The 25,353-nt window shown below is 40.2% G+C and overlaps 1 protein-coding gene across 6 annotated transcripts in view; it reads left to right on the forward strand.

Annotated features, from left to right (window-relative positions):
• Positions 1-25,353, forward strand: part of FTO (FTO alpha-ketoglutarate dependent dioxygenase) — a 387,882-nt gene that overhangs the window by 95,232 nt on the left and 267,297 nt on the right. For all 6 annotated transcript variants that reach the window (XM_007096676.3, XM_042968315.1, XM_042968313.1 and 3 more), the window contains exon 2: positions 15,649-15,726. In XM_007096676.3, the coding sequence (XP_007096738.1) occupies positions 15,649-15,726 (78 nt within the window). The remainder of the gene's footprint in view (positions 1-15,648; positions 15,727-25,353) is intronic.

Here is a 25,353-nt window from a genome sequence, read left to right on the forward strand (position 1 = left end):
TTTTCCGGTCTTTTGTGGTCCCTTGTAAGTTTAGGATTGCTTTTTTGTTGTTGTGAAAAAAGCCAGTAGAATTTTGACAGGGATTGCATTGAGTCTGCAGAAGGCTTTGGGGCTGTATACACATTTTAGCAGTATTCTTCTCATCCATGAACATGGGATACCTTCCATTTATTTCTGTCTTCATTTTGTTTTATCCAAGTCTTATAAGGTATACAAATCTTTCATCTTTTTGGTTAATTTAATCTTAAGTATTTTATTGTTTATGTTGTTATTATAGGGTTATTTATTTTTTCCCAGTATTTCATTGTTAGTGTAGAGAAACATGATAAATTTTTATGTGCTGATTTTGTATCCTGCAACTTTACAGAATCTATTTATTCTAAAAGTTTTTTGCTAGAGTCTTTAGGATCTTTCTGTTCATAAGATCACACCAGCTACAGCAAGAGACAACTTTGCTTCTTCCTTTTTGATTTGGATGTCTGTTATTTCTTTTTCTTGTCTAATTGTTCTGAGTAGGACTTCCAGTAATATGTTGAATAAGAGTGGTGAAAATAGACAGTTTTGTCTTGACTTTAGAAGAAAAGCTTTGAACCTTTCTTCATTGAGTATGATGTTAGCTGTGGGCTGGTCCTGTATGGCCTTTATTATGTTGAGGTACATTTTTTTTCTATATCAAAACTTTTATCATGCCAAGAGTGTTGTGTTTTGTCAGATGCTTTTTTAAAGCATTTAATGGAAAGATCATATGATTTTTATCTTACATTTTATTAATGTGGTTTTTTAACTTATTTATTTTTACTAAACTTCCGTGTATACATGGTATATATACCACTTGATTATAGTGTATGATTCTTTTAATGTGCTGTTGAATTTGGTTTGCTAATATTTTTGGTAGAATTTTTATGTCTATATTCTTCAGGAATAATGGCCTGTAGTTTTTTGTTGTTGTTTTGTTTTCTTGTAGCATCCTTACTGGGCTCTGGTATCAGGGCGGTGTTGGCCTTGTATAATGAGTTTGGGAGTGTTCTTTCCCTTTTAATGTTTTGGAAAAATTTGAACAGCATTTACATCAATTCTTATTTAAATGTTTGGTAGATTAACCAGTGAAACCATCTGATGCTGGGCTTTTCTTTGTTGGGAGGTTTTTGATGATTTATTGAACCTTTTTACTTGTTATTAGTAATGCTCAGATTTTTTTGTTTCTTCATGATTCGGTCTTGGTAGGTGACCGTTTCTAGTAATTTATGCATTTATTATAGATTATTCAATTTCTTGGCATATAATTGTTCATAGTAGTCTCTTATAATCCTTTCTATTTGTGTGCCATCAGTTGTAATGTCTCCTCTTTCATTTCTGATTTATTTGAGTTGTTTTTTTTTTTTTTTCTAGTTGGTGAGCTAAAGTTTTGTCAATTTTGCTTGTCTTTAAAAATAAATAAGCTCTTAGTTTTGTTGTTCTTTTCCATTGTTTTTTGGACTCCATTTCATTTATTTCAGCTCTGATCTTGGTAATTTCCTTCTTTTGCAAACATGGACTCAGTTCTTGTCTAGGTGTAAAGTTAGGTTGGTTATTGAAGATCTGTTTTTTTAATGTAAACATTTATCACTATAAATTTTCTTCTCAGAGCTGCTTTTGCTACATACCATAACTTTTGACATGTTGTTTACATTTTTGTTTGTTTCAAGATATTTTTGAAAGTCCTTTTTGGGGGTGCCTGGGTGGCTCAGTAGGTTAAGTGTCTGACTTTGGCTTAGGTCATGATCTCGCTGTCCGTGAGTTTGAGCCCCGCGTTGGGCTCCGTGCTGACAGCTCAGAGCCTGGAGCCTGCTTTGGATTCTGTGTCTCCCTCTCTCTACCCCTCTCCCTCTAGTGTTCTGTCTCAAACGTAAATAAACATTAAAAAAAATTTTTTTAAATCTTTTTTGATATATTCTTTGACCAGTTGGTTGTTCAGGAGTGTGTTATTTAATTTGCTATTTGTGGATTTTTCAGCTTTCCTTTTGTTATTGATTTCTGGTTTCATACCATTCTGGTTGAAAAAGATGCCTGGTATCATTTTTTTTTTTTTTTTAATTGGCTAAGACCTGTTGTCTAACATATGGTTTGTCTTAGAGAATGTTCTATACGCACTTGAGAAGAATGTGTATTCTGCTGCTGTTGGATGGGATGTTCTATATATGTTAGGTCTATTGGGTTTAAAATATGGTTCAAGTTTAATGTATTCATATTGATTTTCTAACAGGATGATTTATCCATTGTCAAGATGGGGTATTGAAATCCCCTACTATTATTATATCATTGTCTATTTCTCTCTTCAGATCTGTCAGTATTTGCTTAATGTATTTAGGTGTTCCAATGTTGGGTGCATACATATTTATGGTTGTTATATTCTCTTGATGAGTTGACCCCTCTATCATTATACAGTGACCTTCTTTGTCTCTTGTAACAGTTGAATTAAAGTTTATTTCTTGTATATATAGCTTTCCCTTTTCTTTTTTGGTTTCCACATTGCATGGACTATCTTTTTCCATCCCTTTGAGCCTATGTGTGTCTTTAAATCTTTAGTGTGTCTCTTGTAGGCAGCATATAGTTGTATCTTTTTTTTTTCAAGTCCATTTAACCACTCTATGTCTTTTGATTGGACAATTTAATCCATTAACATTTAGAATAACTATGAATAGGAAAGGACTTACTAATGCCATCTTATTAATTGTGTTTTGGCTCTCTTGTAGTTCCCTTGTTCCTTTCTTCTTCTCTTGGTGTCTTCCTTTGTGTATTGATGCCTTCCTATAGTGGTATGCTTTGATATGCTTCTCTTTATGTTTGTGTATCTATTATAAGTTTTGGCTTTGTGGTTACTGTGAGGCTTCCATAAAAGATTTCATAGATATAATAGACTGTTTTATGCTGATAACAATTTAACTTCAACTGCATACAAAAACTCTACCCTTTTATTCTTCCTTTTTTATAAAAGTTTTTGATGTCACAATGTATCTCTTTTTATATTGTGTATATATTAACAAATTATTGTAGCTATAGTTATTTTAATGCTTTTGTCCTTTAGTCTTTTTGCTAGAGATCACTGGCTAGCACAAATTAGAGTTATATTACAGTATAACTGTAATAAAGTTCTGAATTTTACTACGTACTTTAATTGTATGTTGTATATTTTCATGTTACTAAATAGTGTCCTTTCATTTCAGCTTGGAGTCTTTATTTAGCATTTCTTGTAAGGCATACCTAGTAGTGATGAACTCACTCAGACTTTGTTTGGGAAAGTCTTTGTTTTTTCTTCACTTTTGAAGGATGTCTTTGCTAGGTAAAGTATTTTTGATAGTTTTGGTTGGCATTTTTTTCAGTATCTTGAATGTAACACCCCACTTCCTCTTGGTCTGTAAGGTTTCTGCTGAGAAATTCACTCATAGCCTTGTAGGAGTTACCTTGTAGGTGACAAGCTTCTCTTGCTGCTTTTAAAATTCTCTCTTTGGGGCACCTGGGTGGCTCAGTCAGTTAAGTGACTGACTCTTGGTTTGCTCAGGTCATGATCTCATGGTTCATGGGTTCAAGCCCTGAGTCAGGCTCTGCACTGACAGCAGGGAGCCTGCTTAGGAATCTCCCTCTCTTGCTCTCTCTCTGCCCCTCCCCCATGTTCTCGCTCCCTCTCTCTCTCAAAATAAATAAATAAACTTAAAAAATTCTCTCTTTGACTTTGACTTTTTGACAGTTTTATTATAATGTGTCTTGGATTAGACCTTTTTGATTTGAATCTGTATGAGGACCCTAAGAACATTGTGAATTTGGATGGATGGCCAAATCCTTTCCCAGATTTGGGAAATTCTCAGACATTATTTCTTGGCATATGCCTTCTACCTACTTTTCCTCGTTAGAGTCCAGTATAGTTACGTACTGCTTCTCTTGATGGTATCTCATGGTTTACATGGGCTTTCCTCACTCCTTCATTTTTTTTTCCCTTGTTCTCCTTTATTTGGATAATTTCAGAGATCCTGTTTTCTCCTTCACAGATTCTTCTGCTTGATCTGTTCTGTTGTTCATACTGTTGTTGTTGGTTTTTTTGTTTGTTTGTTTTTTTAAATTTCATTCATTTTGTTCTCCAGCTTCATACTTTGTTTGGTCCCATATCATTTCTGTCTCTTTGTTTAACTTCTCATTTTGTTCATGTATGTTTTTCTTAATTTCATCGAATTATCTTTCTTTGTATTCTCATAGCTTATTGAGCTTGCTTAAAACAGCTACTTTGAATTCTTTAATGGGCATATCACAGATCTCCATGTCTTTAGAGCTGGTTACCAGAAAATTACTGCATTTCTTTTGATAGTGTCACGTTTCCCTGATATTTCATATTCCTTGAAGTCTTGCATTGCTGGATCCTCCAATATTGACTGACTGACTTCCAGAGAGAAATACTTTCTGTCAGCCCTACTAGGGATTCTGAGGCTTTCTCGAACCTTCTAAGGATACCCCTGTACACTTATTGGTCTCTCTTGTGATGCAATTGTTGGTCTTGTATGTCTTCTCTCAATCCTGCGAAGCACCGGACTGAGTACTGACTGCTTCCCTTGTGCTTTTTCAAGGGAAGTGCTAAATACTCAGGTTTGTGATCTCTCCTTGGTCCACAGATTTGGAACGGCTTTCTGTGCATACTCCCCAGCTGTCTGGAATGGCTTGTTCTTGTCACTTTTAGGAGTGTGCACAGGGAGCGTGCAGAATGGAGGTTTGTGGGTGAGGACTGTGGAGCACTGTGGGTTCCCATGGGTCAGTTGGAGGGATCAGATCAATGGGTGGGGCGACCCCAGCACCTGTGGTTTGGCCTTCCAGTGAAGTCCATGGTATGGTTAGTAGCAATTGTCCCTTTATTATGTGTATTTTAAGCCTTGACTATTGTTCTCCCAGGTGCTCCCTACCCCCCAGTTATAAAGGTCACCACTTGGTACTCTCAGTGAGATGGGAGAAAAATAGGCCTCTTTGGCAGCATCCCATAATACCTGGAGAAACTAGGTGCTCGTTCACACAGTTTCACTTGATACCGTGGGAAAAATCATGGCCTAACAAGAGTGTTGGGTACTCTTCGCGCTAACTTGTGCCCCACTGTGGGAGAAATAATGTGGGTAAAGTCAAACAAATTGTTCCTCTTACCCTTTTGACGTGTCTAGTCGTGGCTTTGTCTTGCTCCAATGGTGTGCTGGAACTTCTCCACTGGACTCTTACACTTCCACAAAGGTTGTCTTTTCTGTGGATAATTGTCTAAGTCAGCGTTCTTCAGGGTTTCCTGGATCTTGGGCTAAAGGGACTGGAGCCCATTCATGGGCCACATTTGGGTTTATAGTGAACCCAGGTCTGTACACGTATTACTTGCTACACAGGTGGGCGAGACTCCTACAGGGAGTCTTGGTGTATGATGAGATCCTATAGCTCTCACAAAGGCACTTTTATTTGTGGATGGATGCCAAATTGTTTTTGTTCAGGGGGTGTATACAATTGAGTGATGTCTTGCTCAGCTATGTTCTTGACATCATTCTCCCCCAGAGAGCATTTTTTTTAATCTTAAAGTTTATTTATTTTTGAGAGTGAGAGTATGAGCAAGGGAGGGACAGAGAGAGAGGGACAGAGGATCCCAAGCAGGCTATAGGCTGGCACAGAGCCTGTTGCGGGGCTCAGACTCACAAACGGTGAGATCATGACCAGAGCCGAAATCAAGAGTTGGCGTGTTACCAACTGAGCCACTGAGGTGCCTCAAGAGAACGTATTTTTTAATGGCCTGATTCAAAAATATATATTCATATTTAGACATGGTCTATCTTGCCAAATGTTCTGTGTGCATTTGAGACAAATGTGTATTTTTCCATTGTTTGGTTAAATGTTATGTAAATGTCAATTAGGTTAAGTTGGTTTATAGTGTTGTTCAAGTCTTCTATATTCTTACTGAGTGTTCTGTCTGCTTGTTCTACTGAGTGTTGAGGGAAGGATATTTAAATCTTTGACTATAATTGTGAAATCACCTATTTCTGTTTGCTGTTCTATCCGATTTTACTGCATGTATTTTGTAGATCCGTTGTTAGTTGCATAGATATTTAAGATTACTATGTTCTCTTGATGAATTGACTCCTTTGTCATTATGAAATAACTCTCTTTACCTCTTCTAACATTCTTTGCTCTCAAACTCATTTTGTCTGGCATCAATATAGCTACTTCAAATTTCTTTTGATTAGAATAACTGTGGTAAATATTTTTTCTATTCTTTTACTTTCTTAAATCTTTTATTGTCACAAAATATGTGTAGCAAACATTTTAAGTGTACAACCTAACATTTTTAAGTTTACAGTTTTGTGGCATTAAGTACAATCATATTGTTGTAGCCATCCTTTTACTTTATATTTACTTTTACTTTATATTTACTTTATATTTACTTTATATTTGAAGTCAGTTTGTTATAGGCAGCATATAGTTGGACATTAACTTTTTTATTTTGAAAATTTACACCCAAGTTAGTCGGTGTATATTGCAATAATGATTTCAGGAGTAGAATCCAGTGATTCGTCCCCTACATATAACACCCAGTGCTCAACCCAACAAGTATTCTTAGTGCCCCTCGCCCATTTAGCTCATCCCCCTACCCATAACCCTCCAGCACCCTCAGTTCTCTGTATTTAAGAGTCTCTTATGTTTTGTCCCCCTCCTGGTTTTTATATTATTTTTGCTTCCCTTCCCTTATGTTCATCTGTTTTGTCTCTTCAATTCCACACATGAGTGAAGTCATGTTATTTGTCTTTCTCTGACTAATTTTGCTTAGCATAATACATTCTAGTTCCATCCACGTTGTTGCAAATGGCAAGATTTCATTCTTTTTGATTGCTGAGTAATACTCCATTGTATATATGTACCACATCTTCTTTATCCATTCATCCATCAATGGACATTTGGGCTCTTTCCATACTTTGGCTATTGTTGATAGTGCTGCTATACACATGGGGGTGCATGTGTCCCTTCGAAATAGCACAACCGTATCCCGTGGATAAATGCTTAGTAGTGCAATTGCTGGGTCATGGGGTAGTTGTATTTTAATTTTTTGAGGAACCTCCATACTGTTTTCCAGAGTGGCTGCACCAGTTTGCATTCCCACCAGCAGTGCAAAAGGGTTCCTCTTTCTCTGCATCCTCACCAACATCTGTCGTTGCCTGAGTTGTTAATTTTAGCCATTCTGACAGGTGCGAGGTGGTGTCTTATTGTGGTTTGGATTTCTCTTTCCCTGATGATGAGTGATGTGGTGCATTTTTTCATGTGTCTGTTAGCCATCTGGATGTCTTTGGAAAAGTGTCTATTCATGTCTTTTGTCCATTTTGTCACTGGATTATTTGTTATTTTGAGTATTGAGTTTGATAAGTTGGATATTGATATTTTTAAAACATAATCTGACAGTCTCTTCCTGTTAATTGAGTTGTTTAGACTGTTTACATGTAATGTGATTATTTATATGGTTGGATTTAATTTTACCATTTTGCAATTTACCCTTTGTTTTTTTTTTTCTTGGTTTTTCCCTTTTGGATTGATTTTTCATGATTCCATTTTATCTCCCTTTTTGGCTTATTACCTGTAACTCTTTGTTGTTATTTTATGGTTGTTTTAGCATTTCTAGCATATATCTGTATCTTAATAGAATATATTTTTAAGTAGTACTATTGCACTTCAAATGTAGTTTAAGAATCTTATAACAAAATACTTCCATTTTTCTTTGACCATTGTGGTATTGTTAGATGTTTCATTTCTACATATATTATAAACCCCACAATATACTATTGTTTTTGCTTTAAATAGCTATCTTTCATAAAGATTTAAATGGTGAGGATAAAGTCATTTTATTTCCAATGTAGTTTCTATTTCTGATGTTCTTCATTGCGTCAACTCAGCTTTCTATCCAGTATCATTTTTTTTTTCTGCCTTTTTAATCATTTCTTACAATGAAGCTTTGCTGGTATTCCATTATTTTTATTTTTCTGTATCTGCAAAAGTGTCTATTTCATCTTTGTTTTTGAAAGACATTTTGGCTTGGTATAGAAAGCTAGTGGGCAAATACTTTTGTCAGTTATTTGAAAATGTTGTTTTCACTGTCTTCTGGCTAACATTGTTTCAGTAGGATATTTCATTTTATGATGTGTTTTTGTGTATATACGATTTCTTTGACTGCTTTTAAGCTTTTCTCTTTTCACTGAATTTAAGTAATCTGATTATATTATGCTATAGTGTTATTTCTGTATGTTTTTTGTGCCTAGGGTTCTGTGAATACCTCTCTTAAATCTGTGGATTTATAGTTTTCATCAAATTGGGAAAATTTTTGGACAAGTCTTTTTCCTTTTCCCGTTCTCTTGCTTATTCTTTAGTGACTCTAGTTGTATGTATTATACTGCTCAAAGTCATCTCATAGTTCGCCGTGATTTTTTTTTTTTCCAGTGTTTCCTTCTGGATAATATCCACTGATATGTTTTCATGTTCACTCTTCTGTTCTCTGTGATATCTAATCTGCTTTGAATCCTATCCTTTATATATTTCATCTTGAACATTGAGGTTTTCCTGTCTAGAAGTATGATTCAGTTTTCTTGATTTCTTCTGTTTCTCTCCTTACCCTGTTCAGTCTTTCCCCAACGTTTTGAACTTATGAACTACAGTTATATCGCTTTTTAAATGTACTTTTCATTTTGTCATTGTACCATTTTGTTTTTTTTTTTTTATTTTTATTTTTATTTTTTTTACGTTTATTTTTGAGACAGAGACAGAGCATGAACAGGGGAGGGGCAGACAGAGAGGGAGACACAGAATCGAAAGCAGGCTCCAGGCTCTGAACCATCAGCCCAGAGCCTGACGCGGGGCTCGAACTCACGGTCTGTGAGATCATGACCTGAGCTGAAGTCAGACGCTTAACCGACCGAGCCACTCAGGCGCCCCCGTCATTGTACCATTTTGGAGCCAGTTTCAATTGATTGATTTTTCTCTCCATTATAAGTCCCGTTACTTTGTCTTGCTTCCCATGGTTGTAATTTTTGATTAGACACAGTTTGATCCTTTTAGTCTGATCTAAGATTTTTAAAGAAAGAACAGCCTGGGACCAATTTTGTGTTATCATTGAAACAAAGTCCTCCTGAGAATTTTTCCCGATGTTTGTGGATTATGTGATTTTTTACTTTGCCTGGATTTTTGGTCTGCAGTGACATTGGCTCCCATTATTGGCAACAACAAGACATCCTCAGAAAATTTCTTAAAAGAATTTCTTGGCGCACTGTAGAGCTACCGAAGCAGCTAAGACTTGAGTGTCTAAAAGTTGTGGCAAAAGCATTTGTTTTATATTAAAAGAAAAAAAAAAGGATGGCTTTTAATTAAAATTATCTAAGATTTGGTGTTTATATGTTCTTTTTAAGTTACAAATTGGATAATTCTTAAAAGATAAAATTTTTGTTGCCTCTGAATTGATATGGTGGAGTATAGCAGAAATGGCCTTGTACTTGAAAATGAGAATGTAAGTTGTGATTTTCTCATGATCAGCCGTGTAATCTCTTGCCAGTCACTGTATATCCCTGGGTGGGTTTTTGTTTCTTCATCTGTTCTAAAATTTTGCAATAATTTTTATTTCTGTCACCAGTATAGCTAACTGAGGCCTTGTATATATATGTGTGTGTGTGTGTGTGTGTGTGTGTGTGTGTGTGTGTGTATACACATAAACTTTTATGAAGAGTTTTTATATGTTTCTGCTGTAGTTCACCCAAGCCAATTAATATCTGAATTTCTCATGTAGCATTAATCTGTGTCATAAAGTATAATTTGATGGGTTACACATAGGTTCTTTTATAGATAACTCATAACTGGTACATAAAACGTATTTCCCAGAGATGAGCAAATAACAAGTAGTTGTCGAAGTTTATTGAAGGTTTTTTTTTATGTGCTAGGCACTGTTCTTCGATCTCTGGATATGTGTCTTCATTTACACCTCACATGGAGCTAAGAGACTAGTTCCAAACCATTTACCTAGTTGGGTAGAACTGGTATTAGAACTAACTTGTGGCTTCTTAGCTCATGCTTTGTTATGCAGACGCCTCCCCCCATTTGAATGCCATTTCCCAAATATCTGCATAGGTTATTGCTTGTAAAACACACTAATACAAGCAACTGATTTTATTTCCTCTTCACAACACTCGGTGAAACAGCGTTTTACAGATGCGTAAACTAAAATCTGGAGAGGCCGATTCGGGTGTACCCCGTGTTGGAAGTGATGAGTCTGGATTCAGATTCTCTTTTCTCCCAAATTCGGTTTATTTTCACCATGCCATTATTTTCAGCGAGGATAGGAAAGCGAATACTAAGTTTCTTCAAGTGGTTGAACTACGGTTTTTTCCCTTGCAAGTATGGCATATGTGGATATGAAATATTTACTTATGCTGCTTTCGGTTTAGCTCTTTCTTACTCGTCTTTGTGGTATTAGTTTTGATGCGTCTTCCTCAGGGAGGTTTTACTTACTCACACCCTGCGTAAGGACGAGGTCAATTTTCCCACTTTTATTTGAAACCCGCAGAAGATCGGATGATTATTTTTACACTGAACATTCATAAGCCTTTTATTTGTGACTGCATTTTGAAAAGAATCAGAGAGCAAAATTAAATTTTTATTGAACCTGATAAAATATGATTCACAGGTTGAAAATTACGTGGAAAATGAAAAATGGATAAAGAGTTAAGAGTCGTTAGCAGCATAATCTGACGAGACTGCAGAAAATACGCTTTATTTGTAGGTGAGACACCCCCTCATATCTGGTTCATCTTTTTATGTAACTATTGTAAGATTCTCAAACCATAGCTCTCTAGAACAAGATTTGCCAGCTCAGATACAGCTTCCCTTTTCACAGCGAGTCAGAGGCTTAGGGTTGAAGTTCGACCTCCAACTTAAAAATTTTTTTTTATAATGTTTTTTTATTTATTTTTGAGACAGAGAGAGAGACAGAGCATGAGCAGGGGAGGGGCAGAAAGAGAGGGAGACACAGAATCAGGAGCAGGCTCCAGGCTCTGAGCCGTCAGCACAGAGCCCGACGTGGGGCTCGAACTCACGAACTGTGAGATCATGCCCTGAGCCAAAGTCGGACGCTCAACCGCCTGAGCCACCCAGGCGCCCCTTGAGCTCCAACTTTAAATCTTGGTGGTTTTGAGTTGCAGTGTGTTTTACCTAAGGCCTTGTGTTCGCGTTGTCTTTACTCGCTGGAACGGTGGAAATGGGTGTAGCCCCTTACAGAAAGGTCTTCATACGCTCCTCCTACCGGGTGGGAGCGCTTGGGTTTTGCACTCTCTGGCCTTCCGTGTGGCATTTGTGAGCCGCCTGATGCATTTGACACCAGCGTGACAGCAAAGAAGCTTGTGAGCCGAGCGGTGTGCGGTCGGGCCCAGCCGTGTGGATTTATCTGTACATCAGGCCGGGGAGCGGCAGTAAGCCAGATCTGACAGTCAGCCAGGAGCACCCTGTTCGTCCACTCCAGAGTGCATTTTAATGTGTGTGCTCACCGACTGGTTGGCATTTGACACAGAGAAATTGTCAGAGCCGGGTGGTTTGCTTTTGCCTCTTTACTCTTTGGTGTGCGGGGCTGTGAGAGTTTCCTCCCCGTATGCTTCATGTGCATCACAAAAATATGCACTTTCTAAAAGAGTAAAAAAATTCAGGGCATCATGCCTTTTCACACTGAATTTTACGTTAAGAATCAGTAGGCAGTATGTTTGAGGTAAGAAGAGGTGATATGTTGAATAGGCCACCTATTTACTTAGTTCAAAAATCAAAAACAATGCATATGGACTATTTGGAACAGTCTTGCTTCACCCATGTCCTCTCGTGTTCATTTCCCACCTCTGCCCCGACAGGTAACCACTTGAATAGTTTGTCACGTATCCTTTATGTTTCTGTATGACACACAAGCACATGTCCGGCCCGTTGCCTTTTACTTCCCGAGATATTCTGGAGAGCTTTTTATTTCACTAACAGGCGAACTTCCTCATCCTTGCTTACTGTTGCATTTTATCTCATTGTGTCGATGTACCATAGTTTAGTTAACCATTCTCTGTGGGTGGATCCTTGCTTTAGAGCTAATCTTTTCGTTTAGTCGAGCTAGAACATACATATCAAAACACTTATCCTTTTAAAGTATACAATCAAGTGGTTTTTAGTACGTTTCTAAGCTTTTGTTCTACAGATAGTGATCCAGTGGGTAAACTTGGACATACATTCTTCCGAACCCCACACAAGTACAGTAAAACCTTGGTTTGCGAGCATAATTCGTTCCAGAGACATGCTTGTAGTCCAAAGCACTTGTATATCAAAGTGAATTGCAAGAACCATTGGCTCAGTTGTGATCATGTGATGCTCGGTATCACGTTCTACTCATACTGTAAGGCATTGCTCATTTATCAAGTTAAAGTTTATTAGAAATGTTTGATTGTCTTGTGGAACTCTCACAGAACAAGTTACTCGCAGTCCAAGGTTTTACTGTATATCCATAGAAAAGTCCTTAGAAGTAGGATTTCTGAGTCAATGGGCAGATGCATTTGAATTTTGATAGGAATCGTCAATTGCCATCCTTTGATTGATATTGTACTCATTTGCACTCTTGAATATGAGAGGACTTTTTTTCTCCATAGTCATGCCCAGAGTCACTTTGCCTTTTTATAAAGCAGTGTTAACTTTAAAAGATTTTTTTCATGTTTTATTTATTTTTGAGAGAGAGAGCATGAGCAGGGGAGGAGGGGCAGAGAGAGAGGGAGACACAGAATCCGAAGCAGGCTCCAGGTCTGAACTGTCAGCACAGAGCCTGACACGGGACTTGAACCCGTGAACCGTGAGATCATGACCTGAGCTGCAGTCTGCCACTTAACCAACTGAGCCACCCAGGTGCCCCGCTAAAGCAATCTTAATTTTTAAGGAATGTGTGATGTTCATGAATTACCAGTTGAATCTAATATTAATTCCTGATTGATTTCACCAAGGCAGATAGGACCAGAATTTTTTTTAAGTTGATAAATGTTATTTTTAATTGATCTCATTAGTTAATTGGTAAAATGGTAGGCTGTGAATGTACAGAGCAGATTTCATATGTGGGGTCTTAAGTTCAGTGATTGCTGGACCTTCATTCTCTCCTGTCATATAGATATGATGATGCTCACAGTATCAAAATTGAAATTTCCAGTGGACGGAGACCATTTATATTCAGCTTGCTCTGTAGTAGGCACATTCCTATAGAATTTTACCCTTTTGATACAGCCCTTCCAAATTCTGATGTTTTATACCTGTCTGATACACTGGACTTCCACTGAGCTGGGAAATTGTTATTTTTATAACAGAGCTAAAGTATTAACTATAAACAGAATTTCAGCTTCCATCAATCCTTGTTGACCTACAGGACAGGTCTATTGCTTTTTAATCTCATTAAGGTAGAATATTTAATTCCTTAGAGGTATTGTGCCTCCGTCCTCCTTCTTATACACAAATTAGCTTCATAGACTCGCCTGCAGAGATCTTAAGGTGGTATTTCCAAGATGGAGTCATTTCAAGGTTTGAGATATCATATGCCTTTGAATTATTCAAGGATTTTAACAATGGGTTAATTTTTTTTTCTTTTTTTGGCATTTAAGTATTCTATCTATAAAAAGGACTGGTAAAAGATTCATAGGAAAATGCAGGCTTTCCTGAGGTTGAAGTGAAAATTGAGGTATGGATTTTGATTAGATCTGTGGTGAAGTCATAAATGTGTAAGTATATGCCTGGAAATATCATTAGTTCTTTCCATGTCCCAAATAATGGCTAATGTTGAAAATAGATGAACCACTTAACCAATGATTAATCTAATGGTTTGTGTTAGTAGATGGGTTCTTCATAAAGGAAAACTGTTCCTTGTTTAACTGATAAACCTGTCTTATCATTATGGATGAGAATAAAACCTACAGTCCAAGCAGAAAGCTTTCACTAAATAAATAAGACTAGGATTTTATATGAGTAAGATTTAGTGTTTTGTTTCTCTTAGATCAACTGGTTGCTATATTTCGATTCCTTTTTTCTTTATTTACCTTGGATAATTTGCAAAAGATCCAAAAAGAATTTAAGTTCTGCCCTACGGGTGTTTTCTCTGGACTACTCTGTGATGGGTTTGTGAGAGAAGGCTGCTTTCCTGGGAGAGGGGAGGGTGATAGTCAGGGCCCCCAGGTCTGGTTGAGCAGGTTGGTCACTGCATAAAGATAGTGTCCACTGGGGCAGGTAGGGGCTAAATTCCAGTTAGTGTTCACCAAGCCATGCCCTGTGGAATAGGGCTGCAATGAGTCAGAGCAAGGCGTGCCCTTTTCTAATTCTTTTTTTAATTTATTTTAATTTGAGAGAGAGAGACGGAGAGGGAGAGGGGGAGGGGGAGGGGGAGGGGGAGGGGGAGAGGGAGAGGGAGAGGGAGAGGGAGAGGGAGAGGGAGAGGGAGAGGGAGAGGGAGAGGGAGAGAGAATCTTAAGCAGGCTCCACACTCAGTGCAGAGCCCAACGTGGGGCTTGATCCCACGACCCTGGGATCATTACGTGAGCCAAAATCAAGAGTCGGATGCTCAATCGACTGAGCCACCCAGGCAACCCCCCCCCACCCCATTTTCTAATTCTTATAAAGGTGCCGATAACAACCAGAATATGCATTTTATTGCAGTTTTATTTGAAAATCTGTTGTTTTTCTTTTGTTTTTTTTCCCTTTGAGAAATTTTCTGTAGTATGTAGATAATTCCTATGTGTATGTCTATGTGTATACACACACATATAATGCCATTTAAGCATACACACATACACGACACATACCCTCCATATATATTTGAATATAACATTCAAAAAAATCCTTCAGAAGGAAGCTGTCACCTTATATGTCTTTGATTCTTTATAAAGCACTTTATAATATGGGGTCTTCTCTTAGTTACTTTGTTTGAACAGCGTAGTACTATTTGGGAAGACATAAAAATGGCCTCAGACAGGGCTAGCTGTGGATGCTTTACAAATGTTCGCCATAAAATTGGGAAAGAAAAGTGAGGATGCTTTTATTAGTAATTAGTCTAGAGGTGAAAGATTACTTTCAAAAAGTAATACATAAGTAGATATGATATCAGATTAATGTTTATAGGATGAGTACATCTTCCAAATATCCTGACACTATGTAAATGGATACTATAGTTTGGTTTGGTATTTCCAGTGTTTAGTGTCATAGAAGGATTTTCAGAAAATTCTGTGTCATTATACAGACAGGAAGATTTGCTTTAGAAAACTGTATTGGATGTCTCAAAAGGTGATTCCGGTGATGACAAAGACCTTGAGTTGAAGAAATATGTCAAGATTGGTGAATTAAATTGTTTCATGGAATATTAAGAGTGAATAAAATCATGATTGCTAAATTAATGCTTTATCCAATGTGTCATTTAAGTGTATGTAATTAAATTAGTACATTAAATAATAGGCATTCAGCTCATTTCTGTCTGTAAAAGTTTACACATTCAGGTTGGCTAAGTTTTCTGGGTATTGTTTTACTGGCAAAACAAGGGATTGTCTTATATTTTGGTCACTTTATATTCAATCACCTACAATCATTATTATTTTTGAACAGAAACTGAGGCTTCTTGAGGAGCTTGAAGATACCTGGCTTCCTTATCTGACCCCCAAGGATGATGAATTTTATCAGCAGGTAAGATTTTTTAATATTTGTGTCAATTTGTATTTATTCATTCTGGTCTAAGAAGCAGCTGTGGTCTGGAGAGGTTAAATGAGAAGCGAAATGGTCTGATCTGGTTATGCAGTGACTCCTTATCATCCCCAGAACGTACAGACTCCTTCACGATCTGCTCTCTGCCGTGAACTTAGGGCTTTAGCACAGTGGACTGTTTTTTCTTCCCCAACGTTCCATGCCTTTTGTACTTCCTTGCCTCTGCTCATTGTGTCTCTTCTGCATAGACTATCCTTTTTTGCGCCTTTCTTGTTGCCAGACGGCTAAGTCTTCAAGACTTCACTTACGGGCGCCTGGGTGGCTCAGTTGGCTAAGCGTCCGACTTCGGCTCAAGTCATGATCTCACGGTTCGTGGGTTCGAGCCCCCGCGTCAGAGCCTGGAACCTGCTTCAGATTCTGTGTCTCCCTCGCTCTCTGCCCCTCCCCTGCTTGTGTCTCTCTCTCTCTCTCTCTCTCTCTCTCTCCTACTCTCTCAAAAATAAATAAACATTAAAAAAAAAAAGACTTCGATTAAACATCCCCTTACCTACAAGTAGAGTTGACTTTGCTTTGTTGTTCTGAGCTTCTTGTACCCTGTGGGATACCTCTGTGGTGCCCATCGCATTGTGTTGCAGTTACGGGGTTCTGTGTTTCTCTCCCTGACTTCGTCAGTACTCTTTCAATTACAAGTGGCAAGACCCCAACCAAACTCATTGCAGCAAAAAAAGGGAATTTACTGGCCTTCTTAACGTAGAGGCCTTGGAGTGCCCGGCTGAATCCAGCCTCTCGAAAGATGGTATCTGATCACTGCTTTTCTCTGTGCCGTGATTTGGTTCTGCGCCCCTTGTGACTTCATGCTGGATGGGCTCTGACCTGCTAGCAGAGGAGGACTCTCACAGCCCGAGGGGCATGTGGTTTGAAGCACATGGGATCTTAGAAGAAGGCAGTAATTTCTTTTTTTTTTTTTTTTTTTGGGGGGGGGGGTCCATCCAGTTCTCCTGGGAGTGATCTCGTTGGCCTGGTTAGAATCCTGTGCCTATTCCTGAACCAGTCACTGTGTTCAGGTGGGTGAGACGCTCCTGTTTGCACAGCCCAGTTCATGCACCCACTCGTGGAGTTGGGCTCAGAGAGGACCATTTCCACTCAAAGTGCATGGGCTGTGAGTCAGAGATGGATGGTTTCCTTAGGGGACGATCGGAGTCCCCGTCCCAAAGAAGGAGGGGAAGGCGTTCTGGGCAAGCACTGATAGTGCACGGTCACCTCTGCTTTCCTCCTAGGATGTAAGCTCTTGGGGGTAAGAATTTGACCCCCTCATCTTTGTTTCTCCAGCATCTAGCATGCACTTGGATGTGGCTGATTCTCAGTAGCTGCAGAAGGAAGACAGGAAAGAAGATGTTTACCCATCTAGAATCCAGGTCCCTTGGCTTCCAGCTCACTGTCCATTCCAGGACGTTTATCTGTCATCTCCCTTCTCATTAGATCTTCGCTGTCTTTCACCGGATGAGTCCTTTTATGGACTAGTTTTTCCTCCGTGCGCCTCTTTCTTAATCCTTAGAGCTCTAGCACATTTTCTAACCAAGACATCAATCTGCACAGGCCAACCCCCTGCTTCAAACCGCGCGGTGGCCGCTCGTTGCCTGGGTCTTGCATTTGTAGCCTTATCTCTTAGTCTCTTTCATCTTGTTACGTACGCTGGACTTTTGTCGCAAGCACCTCAGACCAGCTGCGCGGTCGCATGTTTTGGGCCTTCTTGCTCCATCCCCGGCTGACGTCCCTTCGTTGGTGAACTTCTGTTACCTGTGAGTAACGTGTCCTCTCTTGTAGGGTGCTTCCCTGATACCTCTACAGCGCGGAGAATTGTCTCTGCTCCCTGTCGTGTGCACCTGTCGGACTTTGTGTGCACCTTTATCACCTCCGTGTATCTCACTGATTTTATTTATATGCTCGTCTCCCTCATCCTTCGTGCTTTGTACAGGGCCTGGCACCTAAGTAGGTATTTAAATAATTTGCTTGGCTGGATGAATGAATTAATGCACCAATTAGTTAATTCCAAAAGCCAGTCATATCATAACGTTTAGTGTGATTTTAATTTTGTTTTTGTCCATGCACACTCCTCTCTGGGGAGGCGGGATCTGGAAAGGTCTGCAGGATTTATGCAGAAATGTTCTAGGCCGGCGTGGTAGGGTTTTCGATCCTTTGAGCGTTTCTGGTTTTCCAAACTATCTTGAATGAGCACGTATTCTTTGGTAATCAGAAAAAAAAAAAAAAGTTTTTCCAAAGCACTTTCCTTAAAACAAGTAAACCCACAAAATGCAATCAGTTCTTAAATCCCTATTGCTATTTTCGGAGACATGATTACGCACGTTGCCGTAAAGCAGCTGCTGAGCCTTTCGGCTTTGGCATGGTGCGAGCGGTGCTGGTACACGACGAATTAAACACAAAGGTTATCAGCCGCGGTGCTCGCAGCCAGCCCAACACTGGGGGATAAAAGGAAACTCAGAGGCAAACAGAACAACTACCAAGGTGGCCCTTTTATCTTTCCAAGACCCACAACAGACCCGATAACAGGATCTAATCACTTTAAGTGCGCCTTATAATAAGGGCTAGTGCTTCAGCAGACCCTTTTTTCCCTTCGAAGACGAAGTGTAAGGACATGAATAAATAGAAAGTTCTGACCCGACTCCGGGTCTTTTAAACAGGCCCTGGCCACAAGAATGCCAGTCCAGCTGCCAGTCCCAAAAGCAAGGCTTGCTGTAGCTTCTCTGTTGGGTCCGCTCGTTGACCCCACGTTCTTGCATTCGGCCCTCACAACCGCCCCGTTCACTTATGCCACAGAAGTGTGTGCAGCAGTTACTCTTCTTCAGGCTTGCAGTGTTGGGGGGGGGTAGGTATTATCTTTCTCTTCTAGAAATTTCTCTTTAGGGGCGCCTGGGTGGCTGAGTTCAGCCCAGGTCATGAACTTGCAGTTTGTGAGTTTGAGCCCCGTGTCGGGCTCTGGGCTGACAGCTCAGAGCCTGGAGCCTGCTTGGGATTCTGTGTCTCCCTCTCTCTCTGCCCCTCCCCTGCTCACGCCCTGTCTCGCTTGCTCTCTCTCTCTCTCTCTCAAAAATAAGTAAAGATGAAAAAAATTAAAAACCAAATTTCTCTTTAGATCCAGACCAAGCTCCGTATCTGAGCAGCAGAGGTGGAGTTCAAGACCACATTTATCTGCCTCCGAAGGCCCACGCTCTTCCTGCCATGCGGTGCGCCTCCCAGTATCCCATACCTTGCTCAAATTTGAAACACCTTCAGAGATGGTTTTTGGTTTCTTCTGATTGGACCAGAGAGAAGAGAAATAAAACAACAACACACTCAAAGGAGAAGCGGAGGGAACTTCTGTAGGTTCACTACAGAGGATAAGGAGAGGAGGGGCTACGTAGTCTGAAAATAAACCCTGGCTTCTTACCCCTGGTGGCGGGGGGGCGCCTGGGGGGCTTAGTCGATCAAGCGTCCAACTTCGTCCCAGGTCACCATCTCACGGTTTGTGAGTTCGAGCCCCTCTGACAGCGCAGAGCCTGCTTGGGATTCTGTCTCTCTCCTTCTCTATGTGCCCCTCCCCTGCTTGTGCTCTCTGTGTCAAAACAAATAAAATAAACTTAAAAAAAAAATGTTTAAATGTTACTCCTCTTATCCAGAGAAAATGCCTCTCCCGTCAGTATGCCCCCTTGCTTTCATTTCCTGTGTCCCTTTCCGTGTGCCAGGCTTTTCTGGTACTGTTTGCTGTTCTCTTTACGTGTATTTGCTTCTTTAACTCTTAACCCTCTGAGGCAGGTTTTTGTTTTTTTTTTTTAAATCCCATTTTACAGATGAGAACACTGAGGCACAGAGGGTTTTAAAACTTTGTTCAAGGTTTATATGATAAGCAAGAAGTGTCAAGACCAGGATCTGAGCCCAGGCTGTCTGACTCCTGAGTCTGAATTTTAGTATCGTCCTACCGTAGCTCTCAATGCTTCTGGGGAATTGCTCTGCCTTCATCCCCACGATCGCAAATCTCCGTCTCCATCCCTGCTCTCCCTTGTGACTTCCAGTGCTCTGGTCCCAACTGCCTATGGGGTGGCTGTGCCTGAGCGTCTCACAGGAACATCTAACCCGACATGATCTGTATTAGTTCATTACCGACTTCACTAAACATGTGTATTTAGCTCCCTTACTCTATGCAGGAAATGTTTTAGGCATTAGAGATGAAGTTGTGAAAACTGACAGAAGACTCTTCCTTCTTTGAGCTTATTTCTTATGGGGTGGGATGGGAGTGGGGAGGGAAGAGAAATGAACAGGAAACTGAAAAATAAATGTCGGACGGGAACACTGGTATGGAGATAAAGTCCGTGAAGGGGCACTGTAGGTGGGGGATTGCAAATAAGGGGATTGCAGAAGGCCTTCTCGTAGTGACATTTGAACAAAGACCTTCTGGAGGTTTAGGAACAAGCCATTCCAACATTGCAGGAAGAATGTTCTGGACATAGGGAACAGCAGAGCCTCGGTATGTTTGAGGGGGAGCCCCTGACCCCAGCATATCTGGAGCGGAATGAGAGAGTTGAGAACAGAAGAGACGAGGTCAGAGAGCCATGGCCCCATGATACGGGAACTTGCTGTCTATGCTGGCCATGCTGGCTGTGACTCCGAATGACTTGAGAGGCCATGAGAGGGTCTGGGGCACAAGTAGGACAAGCTACGACTTACATTTTGGTGAGGATCCATTTTAGGGGATCCCGCCGTTCATCCTCTTCCCTAGTGGCCGTCCCCTTTGGCCCGTTCATCAAGTCAGACACCTTGCCGTCCTCACTTCCTGCCGGTTGCTTTGAGCCCTCATTCAGGCGCTGGGCCCTGGCAGTTCTGCCTCTCTGTACTCCCTGAAGGTGTGTCTTCTTTTCCATTTCCACTGACATAGTCTTCATTCCGGCCCTCGTTTATCGTTTTCCACCAACACAGTTTGGGGGTTTTCCAACTTGGTGTTACCTGTCCCCTCTCCGGTGCCATCAATATTGCGTTCCTATTAACGTGTCTGACCTGTCACTCCTTGCTTGATAAATTTCGCTCGGTCTCGCTTGCCTGTAAGGTCAAGTTCACCCTCCTCAGCGTAGCCTATAAGGCTAGCGACTACCTCTCTGGTCGAATCTTTGCCCATTGCCTAACATGGAATCCATCCAACCTTAGACTCCTGTCCTGGGGGGTTTCTTGCTACACCCTGGATCTGCTGTGTCCTTCCGTCCTTCCATGGCCTGGTGCCTGTTATTCCCTGGGTGTGGAGTACCCTTATCCCCTTTTCTGTCTGGTCAGCACCTACTCACCCTTGAAGACCTTGCTTAACTACGACCTCTTCTGTGAAGATACCGGGAAATCCCACTTGTTTTACTTTCAGGGTGTATTAAAAATCTAGCCACTTCTTACCACTTCTGTCTTCTACACAGTCGCCAGGCTATCGCCCTCTCTTTCTCAGGTGGTTGCAGAGAGCTTTCTGTCTGTTTCAACACCGCGTCTGTAGCCCTGCTGTTTCTGAAGCTTGAGTTGGCTCCTTATGCTTTTCATGCTCAGAGCCCTTACATCGCTCCCCGCCTTGTTCGGAGTGAAAGCCTGGGACCTGACGTTTGCCCACAAAGCACCCTGAGTTCTGGCCCCGGAGCTTCTCTCTGCTCATTTCCTGCCTCTGCCGCCCCTCCTCCTGCCACTCTGGCATTCTCGCCCTTCGGAGAATCAACCCAAGCACACTGCTGCCCCCAAGGCTCGCACTTGGTGTTCCCTTAGTCTGGAACTCTCTTCCCCGCCCAGGCGCCTGCGGGGCTTGGGTCCTCATTTCTTGCATTCTTCTGCTCAGATGTCACCTTATCAGAGGCCCTCTCTGACCAGCCCCTGTATAATAGCATTTCTCTCCTACTTACCTTGGATTTCTTTTTTTTCCATAGCACTGTCACAATCTAAATAAGTGAATACTAAATCCGTAAAATACTATGTATATTATGGGCCATAGATACCAGGTGTTTATATGCCATATGTATATATGGGAGCTCCTGGCTACCATATTGAAGTTTTCTTCTCTTCGTATTCCCAACACCTAGCGCTTTGCAAATAGTATGTGCTCAATAAATATGTGCTCAACAAATGAAAAATTTCCAGAGTCCCTTCCTGCTCGTTTATTCCTTGCTCCCATTGTAGTATATTCATATTTCCATGATGATGAGCCGTTCTTTAGCTAGCGGTTTTTATTTCTATCTGTACTGTTAAACTACGAGGTGCTATAAAACAGGAGCTACCTTGTTTTTATCTTCGTACTTATGGCACCTTGTATGGTGTCCGGTACATAGCAGGTATCCAGTCATTTTAAATTAATACCCAAAAGACGAACCATGCAATGAGTGAACAAACACCTCTGAGCCGCTTTGTAGCAAACCACACGTCATCACAAGACCGGTCGCGAAAGCTGTGGCAAAGCCTATGCAGTAACCTCAGAAGAGAGCCTCCTTTGGGAGACTGCTCAGCATCGTGCAGCAGGAGGTTGGGCCAGATAAGTGTCCACCCCATTTGTCTCAGGATATGGTTGCCCAGTCATGAGCATGTTACAATGAAAATTATACAGAAAATATTATGACTGGTAATGTGTATATACATTTCTGTGGAGTGCAAAATACAAAGTGTTACCAGCAAACTCTACTAACAGCCAGATTAGAAATACAGTCACTTGGCATCACAGTATCCTAACACTTTTTATTTATTTTTTTATTTATTTTTTCCTTTTTTTTTTCAGTATATGAAATTTATTGTCAAATTGGTTTCCATACAACACCCAGTGCTCATCCCAAAAGATGCCCTCCTCAATACCCATCACCCACCCTCCCCTCCCTCCCACCCCCCATCAACCCTCAGTTTGTTCTCAGTTTTTAAAAAAATTTTTTTTTTTTAACGTTTTATTTATTTTTGAGACAGGGAGAGACAGAGCATGAACGGGGGAGGGTCAGAGAGAGGGAGACACAGAATCTGAAACAGGCTCCAGGCTCCGAGCTGTCAGCACAGAGCCCGACGCAGGGCTTGAACTCACGGACCGCGAGATCATGACCTGAGCCGAAGTCGGCCACCCAACCGACTGAGCCACCCAGGTGCCCCTGTTCTCAGTTTTTAACAGTCTCTTATGCTTTGGCTCTCTCCCACTCTAACCTCTTTTTTTTTTTTTCCTTCCCCTCCCCCATGGGTTTCTGTTAAGTTTCTCAGGATCCACATAAGAGTGAAACCATATGGTATCTGTCTTTCTCTGTATGGCTTATTTCACTTAGCATCACACTCTCCAGTTCCATCCACGTTGCTACAAAAGGCCATATTTCATTCTTTCTCATTGCCACGTAGTATTCCATTGTCCTAACACTTTTTAAATGAAGTACCTTTCCCAAGTCACTTGAAGACTATCGGTTTAATTTCACTCTACCGAAGGTTCAGTTCCATTGGCTTTGTTTACGTGAGCCTCCTGCAACACTGGTATCTTCTTCATTTAACAGCAGGTCTGTCCTCTCTGTAGGACGACATCCTTTCAGAACTGTCCCTTGATGTGAGAGGAGAAGCAGTAGAATTTTCACATAATGGTGTCAAATAGGTGGAAAATAAAGCGTATTCTCCAGAAAACCTACCATTCATTCTGCATCTGTCGAAGATTGATAAAAGCCCTGGCATGTTGGCAATTTATATCTACGATGCCTTTCCAGCTGCTTATTAAACTATATAATTGTCATTTAGGTGACGGAATCTTTTGTAGACCTCAAGAAATATATTAGGTGACCAGACAACTATTAATATAATTGCATGACTGCATACTCCCTGGCAAAACTTTCATGGGATTAAACAACAAAAAAATTCTAACATACCTGAAAATCTGCCGACGGCAGTTCCAGATCATTGAGTGATATCTGATGTTTTACACGTACCTGTCCAAAACGGAAAGTAAACTTGCTTGTTTGGCAGAATGAGTTAATAATCCATTATTTAACGTTGAGTTCTTTCCCAGAGTTACTTGCTCTCGTTAAAGAAAAATTTAAGAAACACTCCGTGGTGTTTTTATGTGTCAGGCACTAGCCTCGTTACTTTATAAATAATTAGATCAGGCATTTAGGATGGAGGACTTTTCCCTTGGATTTTTTTTTTTTGAGATAGTGACCAAATGAGCCAGTTCGAATATATTATTTGTATTTATTGCATTAAAATCATAATTTTCTAGAGCCTTCAACAACGTTTTAAATCAGATCTAAATTAGTGCAGGAAGTTACATTGAAACATTTTTGAAAATTCAGGGTCATCATTGGGGCGCCTGGGTGGCTCAGTCAGTTAAACGTCCGGCTTCGGCTCAGGTCATGATCTTGCGGTCTGTGAGTTCGAGCCCCGCGTCGGGCTCTGTGCTGACAGCTCAGAGCCTGGAGCCTGTTTCAGATTCTGTGTCTCCCTCTCTCTCTGCCCCTCCCCCGTTCATGCTTTGTCTCTCTCTGTCTCAAAAATAAATAAACTTTAAAAAAAAAAAAAAAGAAAATTCAGGGTCATCAAAAAGAATCTCTTGGCAAATATAAGAAATGTCATGAAAATTAAGAATTTTTGAACACGGCATTTTATCCTTGATTTTCTTTTTTCTAAAGTGTATTTATTTTGGTGGGGGAGGGGTAGAGAGAGAGAATCCCCAGTGGGCTCCACGCTGTCAGCACAGAGCCCGACACGGGGCTCAATCCCATGAACCGTGACATCGTGACCTGAGCCGAGATCAAGAGTCAGTTGCTTAACCGACGAAGCCACCTGGGCACCCGTTCCTTGATTGTTCTAATTTAAAAGGTATTTTAGATTTATTTTGGCAAATCTGAAAAATATACAGATGTCTAAAGAAGAAAATTAAAATTATGTCCAGGTTCACCACTTAGAGATAACCACCATCAATTTGTGACCGTATTTTCCCCTAATTTTTTTTTTCTGTATTTACATGTCTACATTTGTTTTCTGTTAAAGCTGAAATCCTATTGTCTAAATATCTGGTTATTAAATTTCTTGTTTAATAGTATTTTGTTATGTACGTTTTTCACAAAACAGTACAGATTTTTTCCTAAAGTGTGTTACTTTAGTATTCCATCTTGTATGAATATACCATTTCACCTCTAATCCCCTGTTGGGCATTTGGTGGTTTTCAGCTTTTAATCATAAATAATAGTATGATGAATATCCTTATAATCTTGGTATGTTTCTCTAATTCTTTCCCTATGAGAAATTCTTAAAAGTAGGAAAACTGGATGGAAAGATATGAGCATATTAGGTTCTGGTAAATTTTGTCTAACTGGCCATAGCAAAGTTGTAATAGTTTGCATTCCTGATTGCAGACTATTAGAGTATTTGGTTTTGCCTCACCAGCAATGTGTATTACTATGATAAAATTTTGTTTTTTGCAAATTTGATAGGCAAAACTAAATTAAATATAATTTAATACAGATTATGTTAATTTGTATTTTTTTCTGACTTTGGGGGCAGTTCAATATTTTTCTGTATTGAAGAGCCTTTTCCATTAATTTATGTGATTTTCTCTATTGAGATATACATCAATATATATATATTGATAGTTGT

The sequence above is a fragment of the Panthera tigris genome, chromosome E2 (genome assembly GCF_018350195.1).
Source record: "Panthera tigris isolate Pti1 chromosome E2, P.tigris_Pti1_mat1.1, whole genome shotgun sequence".
NCBI lineage: Eukaryota > Metazoa > Chordata > Mammalia > Carnivora > Felidae > Panthera > Panthera tigris.